The sequence below is a fragment of the Cynocephalus volans genome, chromosome 2 (assembly GCF_027409185.1).
Source record: "Cynocephalus volans isolate mCynVol1 chromosome 2, mCynVol1.pri, whole genome shotgun sequence".
In the NCBI taxonomy this organism is placed as follows: domain Eukaryota; kingdom Metazoa; phylum Chordata; class Mammalia; order Dermoptera; family Cynocephalidae; genus Cynocephalus; species Cynocephalus volans.
Window position 1 is genome coordinate 212098077 of NC_084461.1, and position 21662 is coordinate 212119738.

Sequence of the window (21662 nt, forward strand, 5' to 3'; positions counted from 1 at the left end):
AGTGGGGACCGATGTTCTCTGAGAGGCTGGCGGCAGGGGCTGATGGCCTCTGGTCAAGTGGCAGGGGCACGGTGGCGCAGGATCGCTGGGCGGATGGCGATGGGTGGCTCGGTGGCCGATGCTCTGTGCTCCCTGAGAGCTGCGCGCGACTTATGAAGGGCACGAGCCGCGCCCCTGGGACTGGGAGGTTAATGATTGGCAGCGCAGCGCGCCGGAGCCAGGTGTTCAAAATAAAGTTTGTTTTGATCATGTGGCCCAAGGCCCTGCGCAAACCGTGGGTGGAAGGACAGTAAACGGTTCAGGTTCCAGACTACGTTTGTCCTGTTGTTATGGGGTTCAGGCCTGGATCCAAAGTTCATTTCTAACAACAAGCGAGCTGCCAGGAGCGGGGTGATGCTTGTTTTTGTTCAAGGGGCACTGGGGCCTAGCGTGCCAGCACTCTTCAACTGACCCAGAGAATGCTGGACAGATCTGGCAAACACAGCACACCTGCGAGTTTTCAAATGGGGAAACCAAGGCCCAGGGTGAGGAAGGGTGGGACTGCGTTAGAACCCAGGTCTCTGCAAGCCCTGGTGGGTTCTCTGTGGCAAAAGAAGTCCACAGCCAGCAAGAAAACCCACAGCTCATCCCAGGGCTCTGCCAACCTCCCGAGTCTAACCGTAGCCCCGAGAGACCCACCGTGTTAACTGAACCTCCATAGAATGCAAAGGCTCAGAGCCTTGAGTAACTGGCCAGGCCGGCAGCTGTGGAGCCGGGACCCCAAGCTGCCTCTAACTTTCTGGCTTAGACCAAATATTTATCAGTAGTCAAATACAAAGGCTGTCACTTTAGTTAAAATTTCTATTTCTTGGATATTCTCTTGGGCCACAAGAAAAACGTCAGTATGCTTTCAGAGAAAATCAGAAATGCATCCATCTCCAGGAGCCACCGGCTCTCCCCAGCACCCCTCTATGGCCTTGCAGTGGAGAGCTGTGATCGGGGAGCAGACCACACTCCTCGCATGCCCCTTTGCCTCTCCTGTGTCCCCCAAACCTACCCCGGACCTGCCCCCATCTTTGCCTCCTGGCCCAGACGCAGACTCACAACAGCCCCTAAGCCCAGCCTGGGCCTCCTGTCTGCCCTTCAGCTGTTTCAGACCTTTAGGGGTGCTGTTTCAGACCTTTAGGGGTGCTATTTCAGACCTGAGGGCTTGGAGATTGCCTGTTCAGCCCTTGCTTTACAGAGGAGAACGCTGAGGCCAGAGAAGGACATTGCCAGGTCAGAGTTACAGAGGCGGGAATGGCACAACCTGGACAAGAAGTGACACTCCTGATGCCCTGCAGCACGTCCTGATCACCGTATGCCACCCCTAATGCTTTTCTCTGTAATTTAGCTTAAACTCCTTGAACAACACACCTGACATCCATTCTTACATTCACGGAAATGAGCATCAGTGCACCCTCCAGAGCAGCTGTAAGGGCCAGTGAAGATGGTGGCTGCTGTGGGGCTCTGGAGCTGGGACAGGAGAGACCTGTGCTAACGAGCCACCCTCAGCCGCTCATCCTGCGGGGACAAGATGGACGAGAAAAGATGTGTGAACTAACCTCCACTATGAAACCATACAGCAGACAACCTCCACGTCCACTGCTCGGTGCTAGATAAGTAAACCTTGGGGCACCCTTCACTGGAAAATAGGCAGCTATTAACAAAAAAGGGCAGCTCGATATTTTCTGATAGAGAAAAATCTCCAAGGTAAGTAATGTTATTCAAGTAAAATCTCCAAGTTAACATGGGAATGTACAGAATATGCTGTCATTTGTGTACAGTAAAAGTACCATGAATGTACATGTAACTGCATTTATTGACCTAAATTGATAGCAATGCCGACTGGGGAGGGGGTTTGAAATTGTGTGGCTGATGGACAGACTAGTTTTCCCTGCATGCCTTTTTTTAACCCTCTAGATTTATACAATGTACTTACATTATCTATCACATTATCTTTCTGAAGAAGAAGCAAGTTAAAAGTAATTTCCTACTTCCTTTTCTAGCCCCTTCCCTGGGTCTGTGGCCTTGGGGAATAGACTTGGCTTTGCCGAGCTGGCTTTTGTTCTCCCCGTAAAGTCTGAGTAAATACTAGCAGCTCCAGCAGCTCCTCGGCAACAATCAAACTAAGCTGTCATGAAAGAACTGTCGATGGAAGTTCATGATTGTGGGTATCATTGTTTTCTACAAAGCAAAGTTCAGTGTCTGGATAAGAAACCAAACAGTGGTTTTGAGGTTTTTAGCATTAGTGTTGGTTTAGGACTCTAAACAATCTCATTTCCAAAAGAACATGTGCTCTGAATGTTCTCTCACTTCCTCATTTGACATATTTTCTTCATGATACACAGGAAAGAGAGAATGCTTTAGAATATTTATTTGGAGTCATCATAGTGTGCTAGTGCGTCCACCTGGCCCTGGACGGTTCACCCCATCGCACACGTGCTCCGGGCCCACACCCCGGCCCCTGAGATCTCACCATCCTGCACGTAGTGGAAATTTCTCCTCTTGAGGATCGATTTCGCAAATGTTTCCCTTCACAGCAACAGCAAACCAAACGGCCCCCCAAGCCAGAGACAGCACTCTCCTACCCCTGACCTTGTGTCAACACAGATGCAGCCAGGCTCCTTCCACCAGGCCCGTGTGGGCCGTCTCTCTGTCCACCACCCTGTGTGGGGCCAACAGCCCTCACCAGGCAGGCCAAGTCACAGCCAAGGTGGCTGCTGGCACGGCCATCTCTGGGTGCATCCATGAGCCCCCACTGCTCCCTGACAGGGGTCACAGCCTGGCTGGTGTCCGAGCCTCCTGTGGTTTGGATCCCAGAGCCATCAGGACCAGGGTGAGGCCTCCTGACCTACTGACCCTCAGCCACCTGCTCACCTAACCCTAATCCCAGCCCTGAGACTCCTCCTCATTTTCCAGCTGTAATGTCCCCTTCGCCCATTCATTAAGAAAAACCAGCTTCACTTCCTTACCCGCACGACTTTGGTCTTGCTGTTCTGGGTGCCTGAACTTCCACCACCTGGTACCCTCCCTCTCAAGTCCACAGTCTCTCACGTCCATCCCAGAAGCTCTTTCTTCGTGGGCTCTGTCCTGATACCCCCCCATCCTGTGACCACCTCTCAGAATGTTCTCTTCCAGCTCATTGTCCAAGCTTCTGTCTGCATTCTGTCCCTCACCCAGCAGTGGCCACGGTAGAGATGAGAGCCATTCACTGTGCAGTGTGTACGCAGCCAGGCGTGATAGAGAGGGGTAACAAACGGGATGCCCCAGACTTGCCATGATCCTGCACTGTCTAGCAGGTGGACAGTCTGGCAAGGGCTAATTATAAGGTCAACCTTATGATAAGTGTTGTGGGAAGACAGAGCATTTGCATTTCTGGGCACCTCTCAGGGCAGGGGCTGGACAAGGCTGGCCTCAGAGGGTGAGTGGGATTCCCCCAAGGAGCAAAGAATGGGAGAGCAGTGTGGGAGAACAGAGATAGCACTGGGATAAGGGCAGAGAATCGGGTGGCGTGTGGCATATTCAGGGAATCACCAGCAGTTCTTCCTGCCTGGAAGGTGGAATACCGGGGCGGGGAAGCTGGCAGGAAGAGACCTGGATGCTGAGCGAAGGGGCGTAGACCCCCTTGCTAAGGCAGCAAGCTGCCACCACAGGGTTGTGAGCAGGCTGAGAGTGCAGAGATCCCTAGAAGGCAGGCCCTGAAAGATCACCAGGGAGAGAGCAGCCTGGAGACCCCTCATTTCCACATTCCTTTCAAGCACCAGCCAGACAGCCAGACAGAAGCTGAGGATCAGCCACAGACGAGAAGGAGCCCACCCTCAGAGATCTAGAGGGGGAACACAATACACAGACACTTTAACAAATGCACTGGTTGGTGATAAAGGCATGAAAGAAAGAAAAGGGCCGTGGGAAGGGGGATGCTTCAGGTGAGATGTGGAAGGATGCTTTGGGTGGGATGGCACACGTGGTGGCCGGGACAGTGAGAAGAAGAGGAGGAGACCATGCAACGTAGCTGTAGTAAAGACAAATGACAAAGGCCAGAGAGGCTTAACAAGGATCATGCATCAGCCCAGGGATCCGTGGACCCCCTGGGGTTACCTGCACGATGGTGAGCTTCCGTGTGGTCTTTGGGAAGTCATCAACTAACCCAAGGGGCCTTGACCACCTGAAGGTTGAGGGCCGTTCTGAAGCTGTTATACATCCATGGCATTGTTCCTGCCTCCTTCCAACCCCTTCTTCACCCCTCAGTTTCCACCCTAACTGTCCTCTCCTCTGCACAGCCTTCCCCAGGTCCCAGGTAAACTTAGGTGGCCCTCTGTGCATTCCCAAAGCGTGATGACACATTGGGTTACAGTCGTACTGAAGAGCTAAAATAAACCCACATCTACCTGTGTGTGCATGTGTACGTGTGCGTGTGTGTGCACATGTGCATGTCTCCCACCAGGTCAAGTGGGCAGGGGATGAGCACACAGTTGCCCCTCGGCCCAGCACTGTGCACAGGACACCCATGGGTGCCTCGTGCCCATTTGATGAGGGACTATGAAATCCAAGAGCTGAGGGCGCCCGGATGCAGGGCACAGAGAATAGGGGATGGGCAGGGAGTGGAGCCAACGTTTCGTAAACACTTGCTGTATGTGCATCTCATGCCAAGCTAGGCACACCAAAGATTGCAATAGGTCTTCTCACTACCTGCTGGGGGGGAAGCCCTGCTCAACCCAAATCAAAACCTGCTCCCTTCCAGCTACACCACACTGGCATCTGATGCAAGGTAGGGCCAAAGATGTCACATGTTCAGGAGCAACTGAGGGGCATATTTTGGGAGGTAGGGTTGAACAGTGGTTTTTACATATGGGAAGTTTTTAGTGCCAGATAAAGAATTTGTATTGGGTCCACAGGGCAAAAAAGAGCATTAAACCAGGGACCCAGGAAACGGCCACCATCTCCTGCTCCTGCTGCAAATTCTCCACATTGCAAAGGAAAGGACACCACTGTCGGTTCTTAGAGAAGGCAAGGAACATGGGATCATGGCAATCCCATTGTGTGACTCCAGGTGGCACCCTAGGAATGAGGCAGCACACGGCATCTTTGCCAATAATTTAATGGCACTTCCTAACACAGCTGCTTTTTCTTTGTGGGAACCACGAGAACAAGCATGTCCTGCTGCATCCGAAGAACTCAACTCTGAGGGTTTTCATAGCCCTGAAGAGAGGTCCTGGAAGCCGGGTCATAGCATCAGCACACAGCTCCGGAGCAAGACTGCATGTGTTTGTGTCTTGGATTTGCACATCCCAGACAATACATAACCTCCTTGGGTCTCAGTTTCCTCGCCTGTGAGTTGGGGGGGGGGGATGGGGTGCCCAGCACAAGAAAGCTCTGAATGAATGTGAGCTGCTGTCATCCTGAGCCACACCAGACACTTGTTCCACTGCTGCGGGCAGAGGCCGGGGGCCTGGATGGCGCAACCACGCGGGGCCTTTCATCACCTACTATTCCCAGTTCTGTCTTCACGTAGCGTGCTGCTTACTCACTAACAACTGGAAAGTTGGGCAATCTGTGCTCTGAAAAATAATGCAAAGGTCAAGGGCAAAGTCAAACTTTCAAAGGGAAAAGATGCTGCAATCCAGGGAAACCTCAGAAGGGAAGTTGTTTTTAACCTGGGAACCTGGGGGACAAGGGACAATGTTTCACCTGTGTCCCACGATCAACATGTGGGATGATGTAAATCCATGCAAGGGCCCAGCCTGCGGGCTTATCTCCTGAGCAGATGAAGGGCGCCGCTGGGCACACTGAAGGAGAGGTCAGAAAAAATAGCTCATGCCTACGTGGCCCAGTAACCACGGGGAAAAGTCACTCACTCTTGTCACATCAACAAAGCCCAGATCCTAAACACAGGAGAAGCCCAACATGCCAGGCCAGCAAATCTCAGTGCTGGTGGTGAAAGCCAGGCCATCCCAATGCTCTCGCTTTCAGGGGCACGGCTGGGGCTAGGGTAAGACCCACTTGATGGATGTCAAGCACCAGACACGGGGAAGGTGCTCAAACATCTGTTCCATATCCTTCCCCTGCACCAGCAGCCAGGAGACCGTGCACCCCTCCCGATCACTCACATCTGTGGAGTGTGGTGGTTTAGGCCAGTGTCAAGTCACCTGAGAACTGGATAGAAGTGCCATCCTCAGGAACCCAGACTCTGAGCTCTGGGATGTGCCCAGCACTGTCCTCACAAGCCTCCTGAGGGCTTTGATGATGATCAAGCTGGAGCCACTGGTTCACAAAGCCCTTCTGGTCTCACACTTGCTCCAACCCCCACCCCCATATGAGGCAAGGGATGGGATGTTCAGGGGTCAGGGGTCATGAGTACATTTGATGGCAGCTGCAGTTGGGTGCGAGAGGGCCTGGGGTGGCAGAGGGAAATGTGGAGGAGGCCCCAGGACAGAAAAGCACTTATGCTCACACCAGGAGGATCTGAGCACCTCCCTTCCATGCAGAGTCTTCCATGCCCGTGGATGAACCGAGGAGAACTGACAGAAGTCGCTTACCTGGGACCACGCACCAGCCTCGGGAAAGGCACAGTGTTTGTCTCCTGCGTTAGGCAGTGTTGTCCGGTTAAGCCTGAATTCACTGATGGTGGAGAGAGTCCGTGACTTTGATAAGGTGAAAACTGCTGCACTGGGTGGGCCCCGTGCACTCACCCCAAGAACCCCACCCTCCACCATCAATCCCGCTTGACTTGGGGTTACTCTCAGCCGGGGACCTTAATGTGCCTGTGAGGCCATCAGTCCAACACCGGGGCTGCCATTCACCCTGGCCCACAATGGGCCACCCCATATGGCCAGGAGGATCTCTCCCACCCCAGGACAGGCTGTCATTTACTCTCCTCAGGACCCCAGACCGTTCCTGCACTCGCTACACACATGGACTTTGACAAAGGCTGTAGATGACAACATGGCTGGAGGCGCTAAGGACTTTTGACCAGCCCTGCAGGACTGTGATGTGGCAGGCAGCAATGGTCCTGAACCAAAAAACCTGGGGTGCCGTCCCCGAGTCCCAGTGTCCTCCTCCAGGGTGTGAATTATGGGTTTGAGAGGTGCTAGACTGTGGCTTTCTTTTCGCCTTGCTTTTTTTTTAAATAAAAATTTATTGACCTAAAAAATGAATAACATAATACAAACCTCCCTGAAAACTTCTACTGTATTTACAGGCAGAAGATTTTCCAAAAATCACCCAAATTAAGAAGTCATAACCAGTCATATAAACTTTTAATAACCATTGGGAAAAATTTTAAAGGTATTCTTTCCTTTTTTATTTTAATTTGTACAATGGAGTTAATTTAGAGCAGTCCCCACTGGACACAGGGCCCAGTTTCCAGTGGGCGTCTGCCAAGCCCCTGCTCTTAGCTGGTGTCTGCTGCCACTGGTGTCTGCAGATAAAATGAGGAAGGGCAGTCGCGTTACAGCCAGGAAAGAAGAGTGCACTCCAGGTCTCTTCTTGACAAAGTTCCGTACTGTAAAAGGGCCATTGTACAGACATTAACAGACAGCCAAAGAATCAAAGAGAGGGAAATCCAGTTAAAATCCCACCAGCCCAGCAACGTCTGATGCTTTCTCTCCAATTTTCCTCTCTCTAGGAGCACAGTATGTTACTAGTGGGGGACTTGAGCTGTGGTCTGTTTCCAACTTTTCTTCATTATAAATATCACTGCAGCTGACTTAATTTTTTCCTTCTTTGTGATATTTTCTCAGCATGAATTTCCAAGCTTGAGAGGACTGGGGCTGACTTTTTATGGCTCTAGAGCTTTCCATCCCCATTAACGTTGCCAACAGCAATGCATGAGAATGCAATTTCACCCTAACATCACCGGGATTATAGGTTGACATTTTCATGTTTGCAAAGTCAGTAATTTTAAAGCATACCGTGTTACAATATTTTGCATTTATTTGATTATTAGTGAGGTTTTCAGCTTTGTTGTGTTTTCTCCCTGTGGTGCCTTACAATGAGTACTGGCCATTAGCCATTTATTTATAACCTGGGGTCAAAGGCAACCTGGACCATGTTGGTTGTGTAGGAAACAACACATAACTCATTGTAGTGGAATTTGAAAAACCATGAGTGTTAGATGCAAAAGAGCAGAACAGGCAGATGCCAGTGGAGGATAATTGTCACAGTGCTGGTGGGAGACGTAGTAAGAAAAGGTGCTGCCAGCTGCTGAGTCTGCCACAAGCCACACACTGTCCTGAAGGTTTTCTGCACATTCTCACAGACTTAGTGAGGGCTCCTGCTGTCCAGGGCTGTGTGGCTCATCCAAGGCCCACACCATCCACACAAGGCTGGCTCTGAGCTCAGCCCTGCTGATGCCATGAGCACTGGAAGTAACCCCATGTGGGTTCCACATGGCCGCCCAGCAGGCAGGTGAGTGCCACAACTTGATTTGGGTCCCACTTGAATCCAGAGTCTGTGTGTCCTACACCATGAGGGATTTGAGATTCTATACTGCAGAGCTTCTCTGGGACCCCATGAGGGGAACGTTCTGGGCTTGGGTAGGGGAAGGGGTGGGTGTGGCCAGCCCTGTCCCCTAAGGAGACCCTGGAAAGGATGTGGGCTGCTCCTCCCCCAGACCCCTCCTTCCCCCAAGGCTGCTGCCCAGTGGTTGTGGCAGAGGAACCTGACATGTGGCGGCATGTGCCAGACAGACTAAGATGACTCTGAGGAAACACAAAGAGCTCTATGCAGTGCCCAAACCAGTGTGCCTATGTGCCAGGAGTTCGAGTGCATCTGAGGGACAGGAAGTCAGGGGTACTTGGGGGATAGGAGACTCTTCACGCCCAACTCTAGTGGCTCCTGACTCTGTCTGCCCCTCTCCCCTGCCCTCCGATCTCCTTCATCCTGCCACCAGATATCACCAATGTCACCATTTCTGTGTATCTCTTTGGATATGTGTGTGTATGTCTGTGTAATTTTTAAAATAGGATCTCTCTATGCTATCTATTCTATGGTCTTTTCTTATTTAATACATTACAAACATCTTGTCTATAGTGTATGTATTTACACATATGTACAGACATGTGTGTACACATACACATGTGCACCGCATCTATTTGGGCTCTTAAGGATAACACTGCATGGATATCAGGAACAAAGAAATAAGCAACACGTGTGTGTGATTCTATCCCGACATATTCATACAAGTGGAATTGCTGGTTCAAGGTCATGCATTATTTTAAGCTTATTGCACATTAATGCCTACTTGCATTATGAAAGTAAGAGCCCCAAGAGCCCCACCAGCAGGGTAGAAGAGTCCTCCGTTCCAGCCACACGCAGCACCTAAACTGGCAGTTGGTTACCCAGCTGTGCAGCTCTGTGCCAATCAGAACAGATGGGTATGGGTCCCATGGAGGCCACCTGCTTGCTGAGACTCCGTCTTCAGGGCTCTGAAACCCCAGGAAGACTCCAGTACTCAGGGATCTCAGCCTCTTTTGCAACTGATTATGTTCTCAAAGCAAAGGGTCCACCGCAGGTGTTAGCTCTGAGCGCCACACACAGGCGTGGGCACCAAGCCCCTGTGGTCTCTTTGCAGCTGCAGTTCCCTCGTTTAGGTTCCTGTGTGTGCAGATGTTTCAGAGCCGAAAAAGCCATCACATGTCAGTTCATTTCACAGAGAAAGGAGAGAGCCACTGACAAAATCCATCCACCAAAATTACATCGCAATTTAGTGGCAAAGTTCAGAGAAAAAAATCTATTGTAAAAAATAATAAAAAGAGGAGCAAGGGTCAGGGGGTCCTGAGTTCTTGTCTTGTTTCTGCTCATTGTGACCTTGAGCAGCTCCCCCTCTCTGGGCTCAGTCTTCCCTCATTAAAATGGGCACACTAAACACTCTGCTCTGGGGATTGTGAGGAAGCTGAGATGATGTCTAAGAGCAGAACCAGCACCGATAGCTCATTCTGGTTGTTACTAACTTCTTGATTGCTCTCTTTTTAGTCCCATCCCCCAAATGCTTAAAGCATGGTAGGAAATTACTATTAGTACAGGAGATCAATATTAGTATAGATTAGTACCCTGGGGTACTTATTACCGTTCATTAATGCTGCAGTTTCAAAGTGGAGCAGCAGAATGATGTCACCTGGGAGTCATTAGAAATGCCTAGAAACGCCAATTATGGGTCCCTACCTAGACTTGCTCAATCAGAAACAGCTGGCCCAGCATTCTGGGCTCTAACAAGCCCTCCAGAGGGTCCCGAGAAGCTCAAGTTTGAGAACCGCTGAGTGAAAAACCAGAATATCCCTTGGAGTCCAACAGTTATGCGTTGCTCTCAGGTTGAATTGGGGTGAGAGCCTCCATTCCTTTAGGATGTTGGGATGATACAGGTAGAGTATTTGGCAGGTAGTGAACACACTACGGATGACAGGTTGCTGGGAAGCCAAGTACCTGGCCAGCCTTGACTTCCTGAAGATGGTGGACACACGCTCAGGTGCATATAGGAGGAACCGGCCAGGTGAAGCCCAGGAAGCAAAAGGAATCCCCTGGAGCTCTCCCCACACCTGTGCAGTCATGTGGTCATTAGGCTGACTCCAGCACAGATGGGCTCCGCACACCTGCCAGGGACTGGGTGAAGGCCTGGCAGCAGGGAGATGGGGTGGGGAGGTGGGCATTTTGGGCGCTGGGGCTGACAGGGTGGGCACTGCAACTGCCTCTGGGGCCAGTCGCAGCAGTGAAGTGGAATGGAGCTGCAGGAGCAGGTAGGTGAGAAGGGGCATGGCCAGGGAGCGGGATGGGGTGGTGGCGGGGAGGCACTCCAAGCGGCCGAGGCAGGTTAAGCCGTGCCCTCCCTGGCTGCACTCTGGGTTGGGCAGGCTAGGCACTGGCAGGCATCCCAGGGGCCTCAGTGTCCTCACCCAGACCCCCTACACGATGCCCCCTTGTCAGCTGGAGCCCCCATCCTGAGCCCCGCGTCTCCCCTGCCTGGGCTCCGAGGTCCCATGCGTGTCCCCGCATCCCCCCACAACTGATAGGCAATCTCAGTGACATCTGATGTCCTGTCGTGAGACAATGGGCATTCATCCTCCTCTGCTGGCCAGGGTGGTGGCCTTGGGAATCTCATAGATAAGAGCTCCCTTAGCCACAGGGCCCTTGAGGAAGCCGAGAGGCCCAGGGGACCCGCAACCCATTTCTGGAAAAGCTTACTTATGACAAGTTCACAGAATAACCCTCCCATATTTCCTTCCAATACTTTTATGGCTTTTTTTTTTACATTTAAGTCTTTAATCCATTTGGAGTTTGTCTTGGTTAATGATAATGCAACTTAGCTTCAGATTTTTAAAGTTTTTTTCTGGTAATTTATGAATTTTAAAAGAATATAATCGCCAATCCTTTGTCATTTATTTTAGTGCAAGAAGCAAGAGAAGGGACTTGGCTTTACTATTGTTATTTTCTTCCCAAATGGCCAACCAGCCAGAGCAACATGTGACAAAAGAGAAAACTCGCTTCCCTATCCATTTCAGACGCGTCTTTCCCACATGATATCCTCATCCGTATCTCTGCGTCGCCTGCTCTGGGTATATATTTGTAAAGTAATCCTAAATTGTTCTATCTGTAAGCTTTTGATATGTTACAATATTATTTTATCAAAAATATCAATTTTATCAAGTTATCAACACTTAATTACTGCTTTTTAGTTTTTTTTTTTTTAATTTTAGTTCACCTTTTAAAAGAGGTTAGTTAAAAGTAGCTCCTGTAGTAAGAAAATATACTTATATTGCCTTGACTTTTCTTTCTGGTAAAAGTCCCAGTCTCTATTCCTCAACCTATTTCTTTACTCAGAGATCTTAGTCTCTGACATAGAATAATTTAGTTTCTTTCCAGGTGCCAGTTATCCTCTGGGTAATGAGGTGCTCTTCCACATGATTTGGGTCATTTCTTTTTCCCCTGGACCTAGCATGGGCAAAAAAAAGGGTGAATTAGCCTCAATTACTACTGTATTTGTTTTTTTTTTTAATTCTTCCTAGGATTTTGCTCTATGAATATTCATGCTATGAGTGTTATGCATCTTGGCTTTTTTTTTTTTTATGACACCATGCTTTTGTTTTTGGTCTTGTTTAATGTATTTTACCATGAATTCAGCCCTTTCCAATATAAATATTGAAGTCTGCATTTTTTCATTTGTACTTCCCTGGTGTTAACTCTGCCTGTCATTCTACTTTGAAACTTTCTAAAGCACTTTGTCTTAGATTCATCTTACCGTATGCAGTGTGTGGTTGGATTTCAGTTTCTAATCCAATCTGAGAGTCTTAATAGGTGGGCGGATTGCTACAGACAATTGTATTGCTATGCTAATTGTCTGGCTAGGCGACTACACCAGGTGTTGGGTTAGGGCCATTGTCGGACTCCTGCCGATGTAGCCAATTATATTGCTAAGTGACGATGCCAATTGTATGCGTAGGCAATTCATAACTAAAGCCAAAATGTTTCATTATTTTAGTTATACTGAGTTTTCCATTTGTATTATCCAGGCTAGGGGTTAGGGCCCATAGACCCTTCCAGCCCATTGTACAGACTGGGTTACAGACCCCTCACATGCAGGCGCATGCTAGGTAATTGGGAAAGATCCTGTGAGCCACACCGCACAATATCAGTCCTCAACTTTCTCTGCAGTGGCTTCTTAACAACCGATCCATCAGCAGCAGCGGCCTCCCGGGGGCGGGGGGACACCGTGGATCAGAGCCATTCATCCTTTATATTTAAGTCCAATAACCTAGGACACCTGGGTGCACATACACAATTAATTACATTAGACAACCAAAGTACACCTGTGCACATGTGCATATTTACATCAAATGCTCAGCAAGATTCTGAACATCTGAGAGGCTGTGACCATTTTTCCTATATTTTCCCTACAGTGGGTTTATTCTGTTTGCCTGTATTTACATGACAGATGTGTTTGGCCTTTTGGTCTTTCAGTTTACCAAAAAAGACATATAGATGATAAATAAGTACATGGAGAGATGTTCAACTTCAGTCCTCATTACAGAAATGCAAATTAAAACTACTATGCAAATGAGATACCACTCATGCAAATGAGATACCACTACTCACCTATTAGAAAGCTAAAATTAAAAACTGGCAATACCAAATGCAGGTGAGCCATAAGGATCAGCTAGCACCCCCATGCATGCTGGTGAGATGGAAGAACAGCGCAGCCACGTGGAAAACAGTTCTGCCGTTTGTGATGCAGAGTACACTCCGTCCTTCAGGTTATTGGGAATTGACATAAATCAATTTCTGAGGGTTTTGCCAAAGGAAACAATGTATGGAAGCACCCCAAAGGCTACACAGTAGAGGTTCTGTGGATGGTCCGTGACCCTCATCACAAGAGGAGTAGCAGCCTCCTCCTTTCTGGCCAAGTATGAGGGATCTTGGCAGGGGAAGCCGGATCTCTGCAGATGTTTGGTCCCATGGGGAGAACGTACCCCTTGATTTCACAACTCCAGTTCACATCTTGCTGCTGCTCCCCTGTTTCAGGCCGGTCAGCTGTCTAGGTTTGAATTTCCCCTTGGTTACTTGACGACGGTCACACTTGCCTCCTAAGAAAGCCATCAGAAATGAGTGAGAACAGGCTTTAAATGTTTCACTCTCCACTGAATAAATGCTTCCAGGGAAAAACCCTCCCTAGACTATATTTTCAGAACCTCTTCTGCCCTGACCTCACTCTAAGGCCTTGGTGGGAAATTAAACACCTAACTCTGTTCTTATCTATCTCATTACATCACATTCAGATAGTCTGTTATATGTTGTCCAAAAGAGTCAGTGACATGGAAAATCATCAGTGATGCAGAAAACTATGCAAAAACTGTATTATGATTCCGTTTACAAAAATGCAAACCTAAGTTTTCTTTTTTACATATGGGATGTATGTACCATATTTGTTGATATGGAAAAGCACCAGAAGCATAAGTAACAAATGGCTAACAGAAGTTACCTATGGGGAATAGGACTAGAAAAAGGTTGCAACTGGGCTTTCTAGCTCAACACGTTCATTTCAGTATGGTTTGACTTTAACAAGGAGAATTCAGTTAGAAAATGAGGGCCAGGCATGAGGACTGCACCCCTTCCCCTCCCTCTCTGACTATCGCAAGCTGAGGGTGGGAGAGTGGGGAACGGTCCCCCCTGGGGTTGATGCAGAAACCATGACACAGCGCTGTCTATGAAAAAGACAGGACTTATCTCTCTGAGCCCTGTAGGACTCTTTCTATTCTGAGTCCAGCCATCTGTGCTTTGAAGGTATGAGGGGAGTCCCAGGGACTTCACATGGGGACGGGCAGCTGTAGGGCAGGGATTTTGGCTTCTCCTTAAGTGCAATTGTTGCCTCTGGCCTCCAAGGTAGCCCTGGGTGACCCTTGCCTCTTGCTACTCATGGCTTTGTGGGGTGTCTCTGCCACATTGCGTACCCTGGCTAGGGTAACCAACAGGTTTTACAGCAATGAGGGGCTGTGACTTCTGAAGCCAGGTCACACAAAGACTGCGGCCTCCGTGCTGGGCTCTCTCAGACTACATGCTCTGGAGGAGGCCAGCCCTGTGTCTGGAAGACGTTCAACCAGCCCATGGAGAGCCCATATGGGAAGGAACTGAGGCTCCCCAAATAGCCGGCACCAATGGGGGACAGACCCTCCATCCCCAGTCAAGCCCTCCCATGACTGAAGCCAATGGCCCAATGGCAGCCTTATGGGAGCCCCCAAGCCAGAACTGCCCAGTGAAGCAGCTCCCATATTCCTGACCCACGGAAATTGAGATTGAGCGTGTTTTGATGTATTTGTCATGCAGGAAATGATAACTAATGTGCTTTCCCACTGCTTTGGATTAATATTCCTAATCAGCCTCGGGTTTAAAGCAACCTACTCATCTATTTCTTTGTTCTAAGAGAAATTTAGCTCTTACTTCTACATCATTAATGCTTCCCAGCTGTGCTTACCCAAAAATTAACTAGCAGATAATCCTCTGTACACAAATATGTACAAGAATTCAGCAAAGCTGTGGTGTCCTTGTACTTGCCGATGACACAGTTCTCGCCCCAAGCAAAAGCTGGTCCTGAGGGCAGACCCTCGAGTACAGTCTTCAGACTTTAACTTTTGACAGGTGGGGACCCGTTTGTAAGGAGGCTTATGTACGCTCCTGAGTTTCGCCCGAGTAAGTCTGGGTTCTTATTGCTGGCTTTGTCCAGGTGGTGGTCATGCAGTTGCTAATCCTCTGCTATTGGCAGGAGTCAGAGAATCTCACAATCACTCCATTGTTAATGTTTTCTCCTCTTCTTTTAGAAAAGTTCCAGCTCCTCCTACACCCAGAGTTATGATGGCTTCCTTAACAGTTTTGGGAAGTCATTGCCTGCAGTGGGCACTGTAACAGGAAATGTCTCATTACCAGAAAATAAATGCAGGAAATGCTTCCATTAGAGTGGGATTAAACATGCAATGAAAAATCCGGTATTACTTTGGGAGGCCCTGTGATGACAGCTGGCATGAATGAATGGATGTGTCTGAGATGCTGAGAGAGCATCGCAAACACAATTTAGGTAGTTCACTCTGCCCTCGGGTAGCTGTGACGTGAACACTGTTTGGTGGCTCTGCAGACACACATGCTTCACAGTGACCACAAACATGCTTGCCAAGTACGGCTCATCAGTATCGGACAAAAGGGTGTGAGCGCAGAAGTAGGCTTGACTTCACGAAGGCTTTACCTTGGAGGAGAAAATGGGCCATGATGGAATTGCTGTGATCTGCCATGGGGCTCAGGATTGGGATTTACCTCATTTTCCAAATAGAGCACACGCCACCTACTGCAAGCCTCCAGCTCAAGTCATTTGCCCAACGTGCTTCACCTGTGCATGTACAAAAAACGACAACAGTCAGCAGCAGTTTTGCCTTTTTACATTGTGAGTTTACATGATAAATTGATTTCATTAGAAAGTAAATTGTGCATGTTTATTTTTTCTTGGAAAAAAAGTTTTTACCTGAGAGTCATCTGTGCTTGAGTCCTACCCTGAAAAACACATCTCTGACTGACACTTATGTTTTGACAATAAAGAAAAGGCCTGCATGGAGGGTGCGGTCTGGTCTCATACCAGGTCCCCCCCCCCCCAGGCCTGCACTTGCTGCCCCTTGGTGCCACACGCTTCCTTCTCTGGGAGGACACTCAGGTCTGCCTTGTACTTGGATGAGAATGTGCCTCGCCCAGGTGGGGTTGAAGCTGCGACCAGATAGGACTCAGACACTTGTGTCTTCACTTCCCAGGTTCCCAGGTTCAGCTCCTCTGAGGACGAGAGCCCCTCTGCAGTGACAAGGACGCCACTTGTGAGGACAACTGTGAAGCACAGCACCCCTGAGGAGGCAGCCCTGGGCTGCAGCCTGAGGCCCCCGGGAGGTGCCTCCCACCTCGGTGCATCTCCGATGCCAGCGCACTCCTCTCTGGACCTCATAACCCATCTAGTAGGGGTCAGCCCTGTGGCCACCTTCAGAAAGAGGAGGCTTTCTACCATCCGGGCCTCCACAGGGTCCCAGAGTCAGTCAGGGCCCGATCCAGTCCCCTTGCCTCCTGGGAAAGAACCACCTGCATCGGCCTCCTCAGCCCAGCAGCAGAAGGGACAGTCACATGGAGCAAAGAGCTGGCCACGGAACTCAGGGTTGCCGGGGATTTCAAACACAGCCAAGAGGAAGAGACGTGACCCGAAGAAGTGGGTGGCTGCGGTAGGTGTCACCCCATCCCCCTCCCTGTCCCCAATCCTTTGGGTCCTGTTGACAGTGATGAGAAAGAGCTCTGCCCAGGCCCTGGTGTGCTCAGCACCGTCTTCCCACTTTAGTCCTCACAGCCCCAGGTGTAGGGGACCAATGCACCCCACTTGCACATGAGGTTGCACAGGCCTGGACTGAGGCCATCCAGCCTTTGACACCTGGTGCTGCCTTGTCCCAAGACAGTTGTCTGTTCTATGGGGTCCCAGGGCCTGGTGTTGCCTGTGGAGGACATGAGCTTCCTGGTCACAGGGTCTGCCCTCCTGGTCCCCCAGCCACGGGGTCTGGCTGCTCCCTGTCACTGACCTGTAGCTCACAGGATTCCGGGTGCCAACTCTCTTCAGCTCTGACGGTCTGGCTCCATGGCTGGAGACCCACCTCTGTCTCTCTGAGGCTGTCCTCTCCCTCTGCTATCTGAAGGTGATACTCTTTGCAGAGCTGTTAGGATCACGTGAGAATGGGATTGCCAGGACTCCAACCTCGAGGGCATTTGGCAATCAGGACGCCCCCTGCTTCCTCGCCCCTCTGCCGGTTCGTCCTCACACCCTGATAGTCCTCGCATTCCAGCCGCTTTCTGAGAAAGCGTGCTGTTCTGGAGACTTCTGTCTTTGCCTTCACACTTGACGAGCAGGTGGGGACCTCTCAGCAGAATCTGAAGGCCCCATGTGCCCCCACCTCTCCAGCCCCCCCGTGTGGACCCTGGTGGTGCTGAATTTCATAGGGGCTGCATTTTGGGTAGACAGTCTTGCTCTTGCGCCAGATGCCTGCTCCTTGGGCCCATTCGCCTCTGTGAAGCTTCTCGTTCTTTCTCCTTTGTCACCTCAGATGCCCTGGCCTCCGCTGTCCATTTGGAATCTTCAGCAGTCAGACGTGGGATGTCCTTTTCATCCCACCTTAAGGAGAGCTATCCAGTTCTATCTCCCAAGGTCACTGTGTGAAACTATTTTCCGGAACTCTCCCTCTCCGTGGCTCCTTTCTTTAGCTATTTACCCTGGTCTGCCTGCCTGCTGGTCTTCCCTCACCTTTCTGAGGGTGTTGATCATGGTGTGGATTTTTCCAGCATTCTCTTCCATGCCCTGCTGTGCCCGGCCTCTCCCTGCTAGTTAGGAGCAAAGCATCTCAGAGCTGATGGGAAATTGATGTGAAGCTCTGCGTTCACGGGTGGGACCCATGCGCCAAGGGCTATGTCCTGTGAGTAGCTGCTGATTGCACGACGACATGGCCTCTTGCTAATCAGTGTCCCAATGGGTTAATTTTCCCACCTGCTGCCAGGAGGGGCAGGAATGGCTGGAATATTTTGGGAGCTAAAGATGGGAAGGGGCTGCTCACTATTGGTAGAGAGCATCACCAAATCCCCCAGTGGAGCATCCACCTGCCCCATCTGAGCCTAGATCCCCATGCAGCCCCTTCATGAGGATCAGAGATGACTGCATCTTCCTCAGTCACTGTGATGAGCCACGAACCCCAGAGAGTCAGTATGGGGCACCTCCCCTCGCACTATCTTCTGAGAGCCATGGCCCTGGGCCAGCCTCCCTGGAGGTCAACCTCTGTGGGTAGACACAGACACTGGACACCAGGAGGGCAGCAGCCACCTAGAGCAGAAAGGGGTGCTGGGAACTCGCTGCTCCTCTTACAGACCCCAGCCCACCCTCTCAGCCTGGGGGCCAGGAGCTTCCAGCTGCTGACTCTACTTCAGAAGGGATTGATGCTTCCCAGTGGCTCCTGGTAGGTCCCAGGCTCAGCTATCTCTGCTCTGATGGCTGTCCATGTCCTAGTGGCACTTTTGAGCCTTCTTCATTTGGGCTCCTGTGGGATTGATTCTGTTACACTTTCAGGCTGTTGGGATGCTACTCCATGGTGAGTCTGCCCTGGCTGGCTGGTGGACCCCAGTCATACTCCACACGACATGGCTAAGCCACCCCAAATCTCCTGGGCTCCTGTTTCTGCTGAGCCTCCATCTGGAGGTCACGTTTAGCAGCAGGAGTTAACCATCCCCATCTTCCCCGTGCTGTCTTACAGGTGTATGTGGAGGGGGGGGGGGGGTCATTCCTTCCCTGAGAAGCATTCTGGAAGGGGAGCTCTGGAGGACACAGTTGGACAATCCTGTCTAGATGGACCCATGCAGACATTCTGTCTGAGGAGCCTGACCCACATGGCCCTAGTGTTCTATGCACACAACCTGCCTAGCCCTCCCTGGCAGATGTGGGCTTTGTCTGGGCTTTACCCCTCTCACTTGCATATCTGTCTCTCTCTACACTGAGACTGGACCCTCTGGGCAGTTGCTGATCATGTTTTTGGATGAGGTGCATTTGAAGCATAGGGAAGCAGAATCGTGCAGAGCTGGCCGGCAGCTCTGGTGCCAGAGGCCTGGCTGGCATCTGCCGACCTTGGCCAGGGTCTGCAGGCCTGGATGGGCACCTTCTGTTCCTGGCTGGTGTCTGCTGACCTGCGCCAGGGTCTACAGGCCTGGGTGGGCACTTTTTCCTAAGCACATTTGCATAGAGGAGCTCGTCTCCAGTCAAGACAGAAGCTCCCACAGGCATCTTTCCTTTGAGCAGATGGAGCGAGTGCAACAGTGGGAAGCCCACCTGCTGCAGAGCATCGAGGAAGCCACCCAGCACGAGCTCACCATCGAAGACGACTGAGCCTTGACCCAGGACATAGAGCAGGCTGCTCTGGACCTTCCTCCCTTGTCCTGACTTAATCATCCACTGGGTACCTCCGTGGGCTGGTCTGGGAGGGATGGGAGGTCTTGTTACTCAGACTGCGAATGTGCATCTCAGAGGCACCAGCAGAGGCCAGGGCGGGCAGAGTGGGTGGGGTACGGGAGATGAGCATCGAATAATGAGACAAGAACGCTGAGCCCTGCGTCCTTTACTGCCTGGTCCTGACCTTGGGGACCTTTCTCTGCTTGTCTGAGCTTCAGTTTCCTTATCTGAAAAGTGACAAAAACCCATCCCTGGTGATGTAAAGAGTGTGGAGCGAACATCTGTGTGAGGGTGGTCTTGGTCCAGCTCCTGCCACCCAAAGGGGCGGGGATGGGATCCTTGGGATTTCATTCAAGTCTCCTCAAGAGACTTGGGACCAGAATAGAGGTCGTTGTGTTAAAGAAACAAAACCCTGGCAGGCCTGGTTTCCTACCACCACCCCCACCCCGTGCCACAGGGCATTTGAGCAGAGAGGGCCCAGGGGCAGAAACTGAGCACTAGGGTTTGTGCTCCAGGAAAAGGAATGCACTTTGTGAGGGACTGCTACCAACCACGCTGGTTTCTTCAAGCCTTTCCCAGCCCTGGGGAACATGCTCTCTGCACTGGGGGATGGATTTGGGAAACTCAGGCAAAGCATGGGCAGAGCTGATGTTCTGAGCTTGAACTCAGAGCTCAGCTCGGCCCACCATGGGGGATGGTGAGGTTCTGGGAGGGGTCAGCGCTGGGTACCCAGGCCTGAGAATTCCCCATGGCAGTGATGAAGGGAGGAGTGCTTCTGGTTGGTTCTCTGGAGCTGAGATTTCTGGCCCAGTCCCTTCAGGAAGGATTGGACTGTTTCCCTGCAAGGATCTTCAGACAGCATGATTAGAGCCCAAAGCAGGGACGGAAATGACAGCCCCACATTGGATGGTGGGTTCCCAACAGTGAGGGACATGCTTTCCTTTTTCGTATTTGGGGGAGGAAACAGGTTCCAACAGGTGAAGGGAGCTAACTACAGAGCTAGATTTTATTCTTGCAAATGTTTGCATTCCCCGCTTCATCTGAAAATGTTTACTTTTTTCTTTCTAAAAACAAACGGATGCTTACATGTCCAGTCTCCCCCTCCCATGCTCCCCTCCTCTCAGCTATGCCAGCAGGTGGGCTGGCTCTTCTCAGGGATAAGGATAAAAGGTTATTGCTAGAGCAGAATCAGAAAGGGCAGCCCCTAACTGAAACCTCAGACTGGATTAAAAAATAGGACGTAATAGATTCTAAGGGCATGTGAGGTCTAGGATGCTCTAAGAGACAGGTAAAAACGCTTCACTCTCAAGCTGCAAGAGGGGTGGACAGTATTCCAGATCAAGAATCCAGTTCTCCCTGGAAGTACCCACGTTTCTTTGGAGGCTCCCAACAGAGAGAGAATGAGATTACTCAACAAGGGAGACTAAATGCTGCAATTAGGAAAGAAACTTCAAAATTCATCTGATGTTCTATATAAGTAATAAGATCTGATGTTCTGTGTAAGTGATAAGAATTTAATTACTGTGTAGTATGTTTAAACATTTGTAAGTTTTATGAGCAAGTTTCTCCTGTGTAAACTGACTAATCAAGCTGTTCATTTTTAAAACAATTATCAGATTGCTATCAAATTTATAAAAATAAAAGTTTATTATTTTTTCAAATAAGAATGTAATAGTATAATGACATGGGAAAAACTGCCTATAATTGTATAACACAGAAATAAATACTTCAGAGTAATTCCTTCTAATATTTATTAAAAATGTTTTCATGAGAAGTATGCCCAAAGTCAGTTTGATGCAAAGTGAGTCAAACATGTAGTCAGGTGAATTTTATATTTTGTTTTTCAAAGAATGAAATTTAATTCAGAATGAGTCTGCAGAGGAAGAAAAGTAATGTAGGGACTTTGGGGAAATGTTTTTGAACAATTGGGAATTAATTCTTTTTGGTGGCTGGCCAGTATGGGGATTCCAGCCAGCCCTGAACAAAGTTTTCTGTGTAAGATGATTTGCTAGATATTTATGCTGCATTTTTTCTTCTACATATTAACAAAACTTGATTATTATGTATTTAGAGAAGTACAGTTATCCATCGGCATCTAGAAGAAGTGTTCAAAATGCAGTTCTCCTGGTTATTTCACAAATAAGGCAGTGGAGGCGGTGGCAATGTT

At 49.9% G+C, this 21662-nt stretch overlaps 1 protein-coding gene across 1 annotated transcript; it reads left to right on the top strand.

Annotated features, from left to right (window-relative positions):
• The first annotated feature begins 11 nt into the window (after nt 1–11).
• On the top strand, nt 12–19432 carry CCDC201 (coiled-coil domain containing 201). Its single transcript, XM_063087763.1, has 5 exons — nt 12–274; nt 2632–2828; nt 16143–16198; nt 16293–16745; nt 19346–19432. Exons 1-5 carry the CDS (start codon nt 12–14, stop codon nt 19430–19432), a joined length of 1056 nt encoding a protein of 351 aa, XP_062943833.1.
• The last annotated feature ends 2230 nt before the right edge of the window (nt 19433–21662 follow it).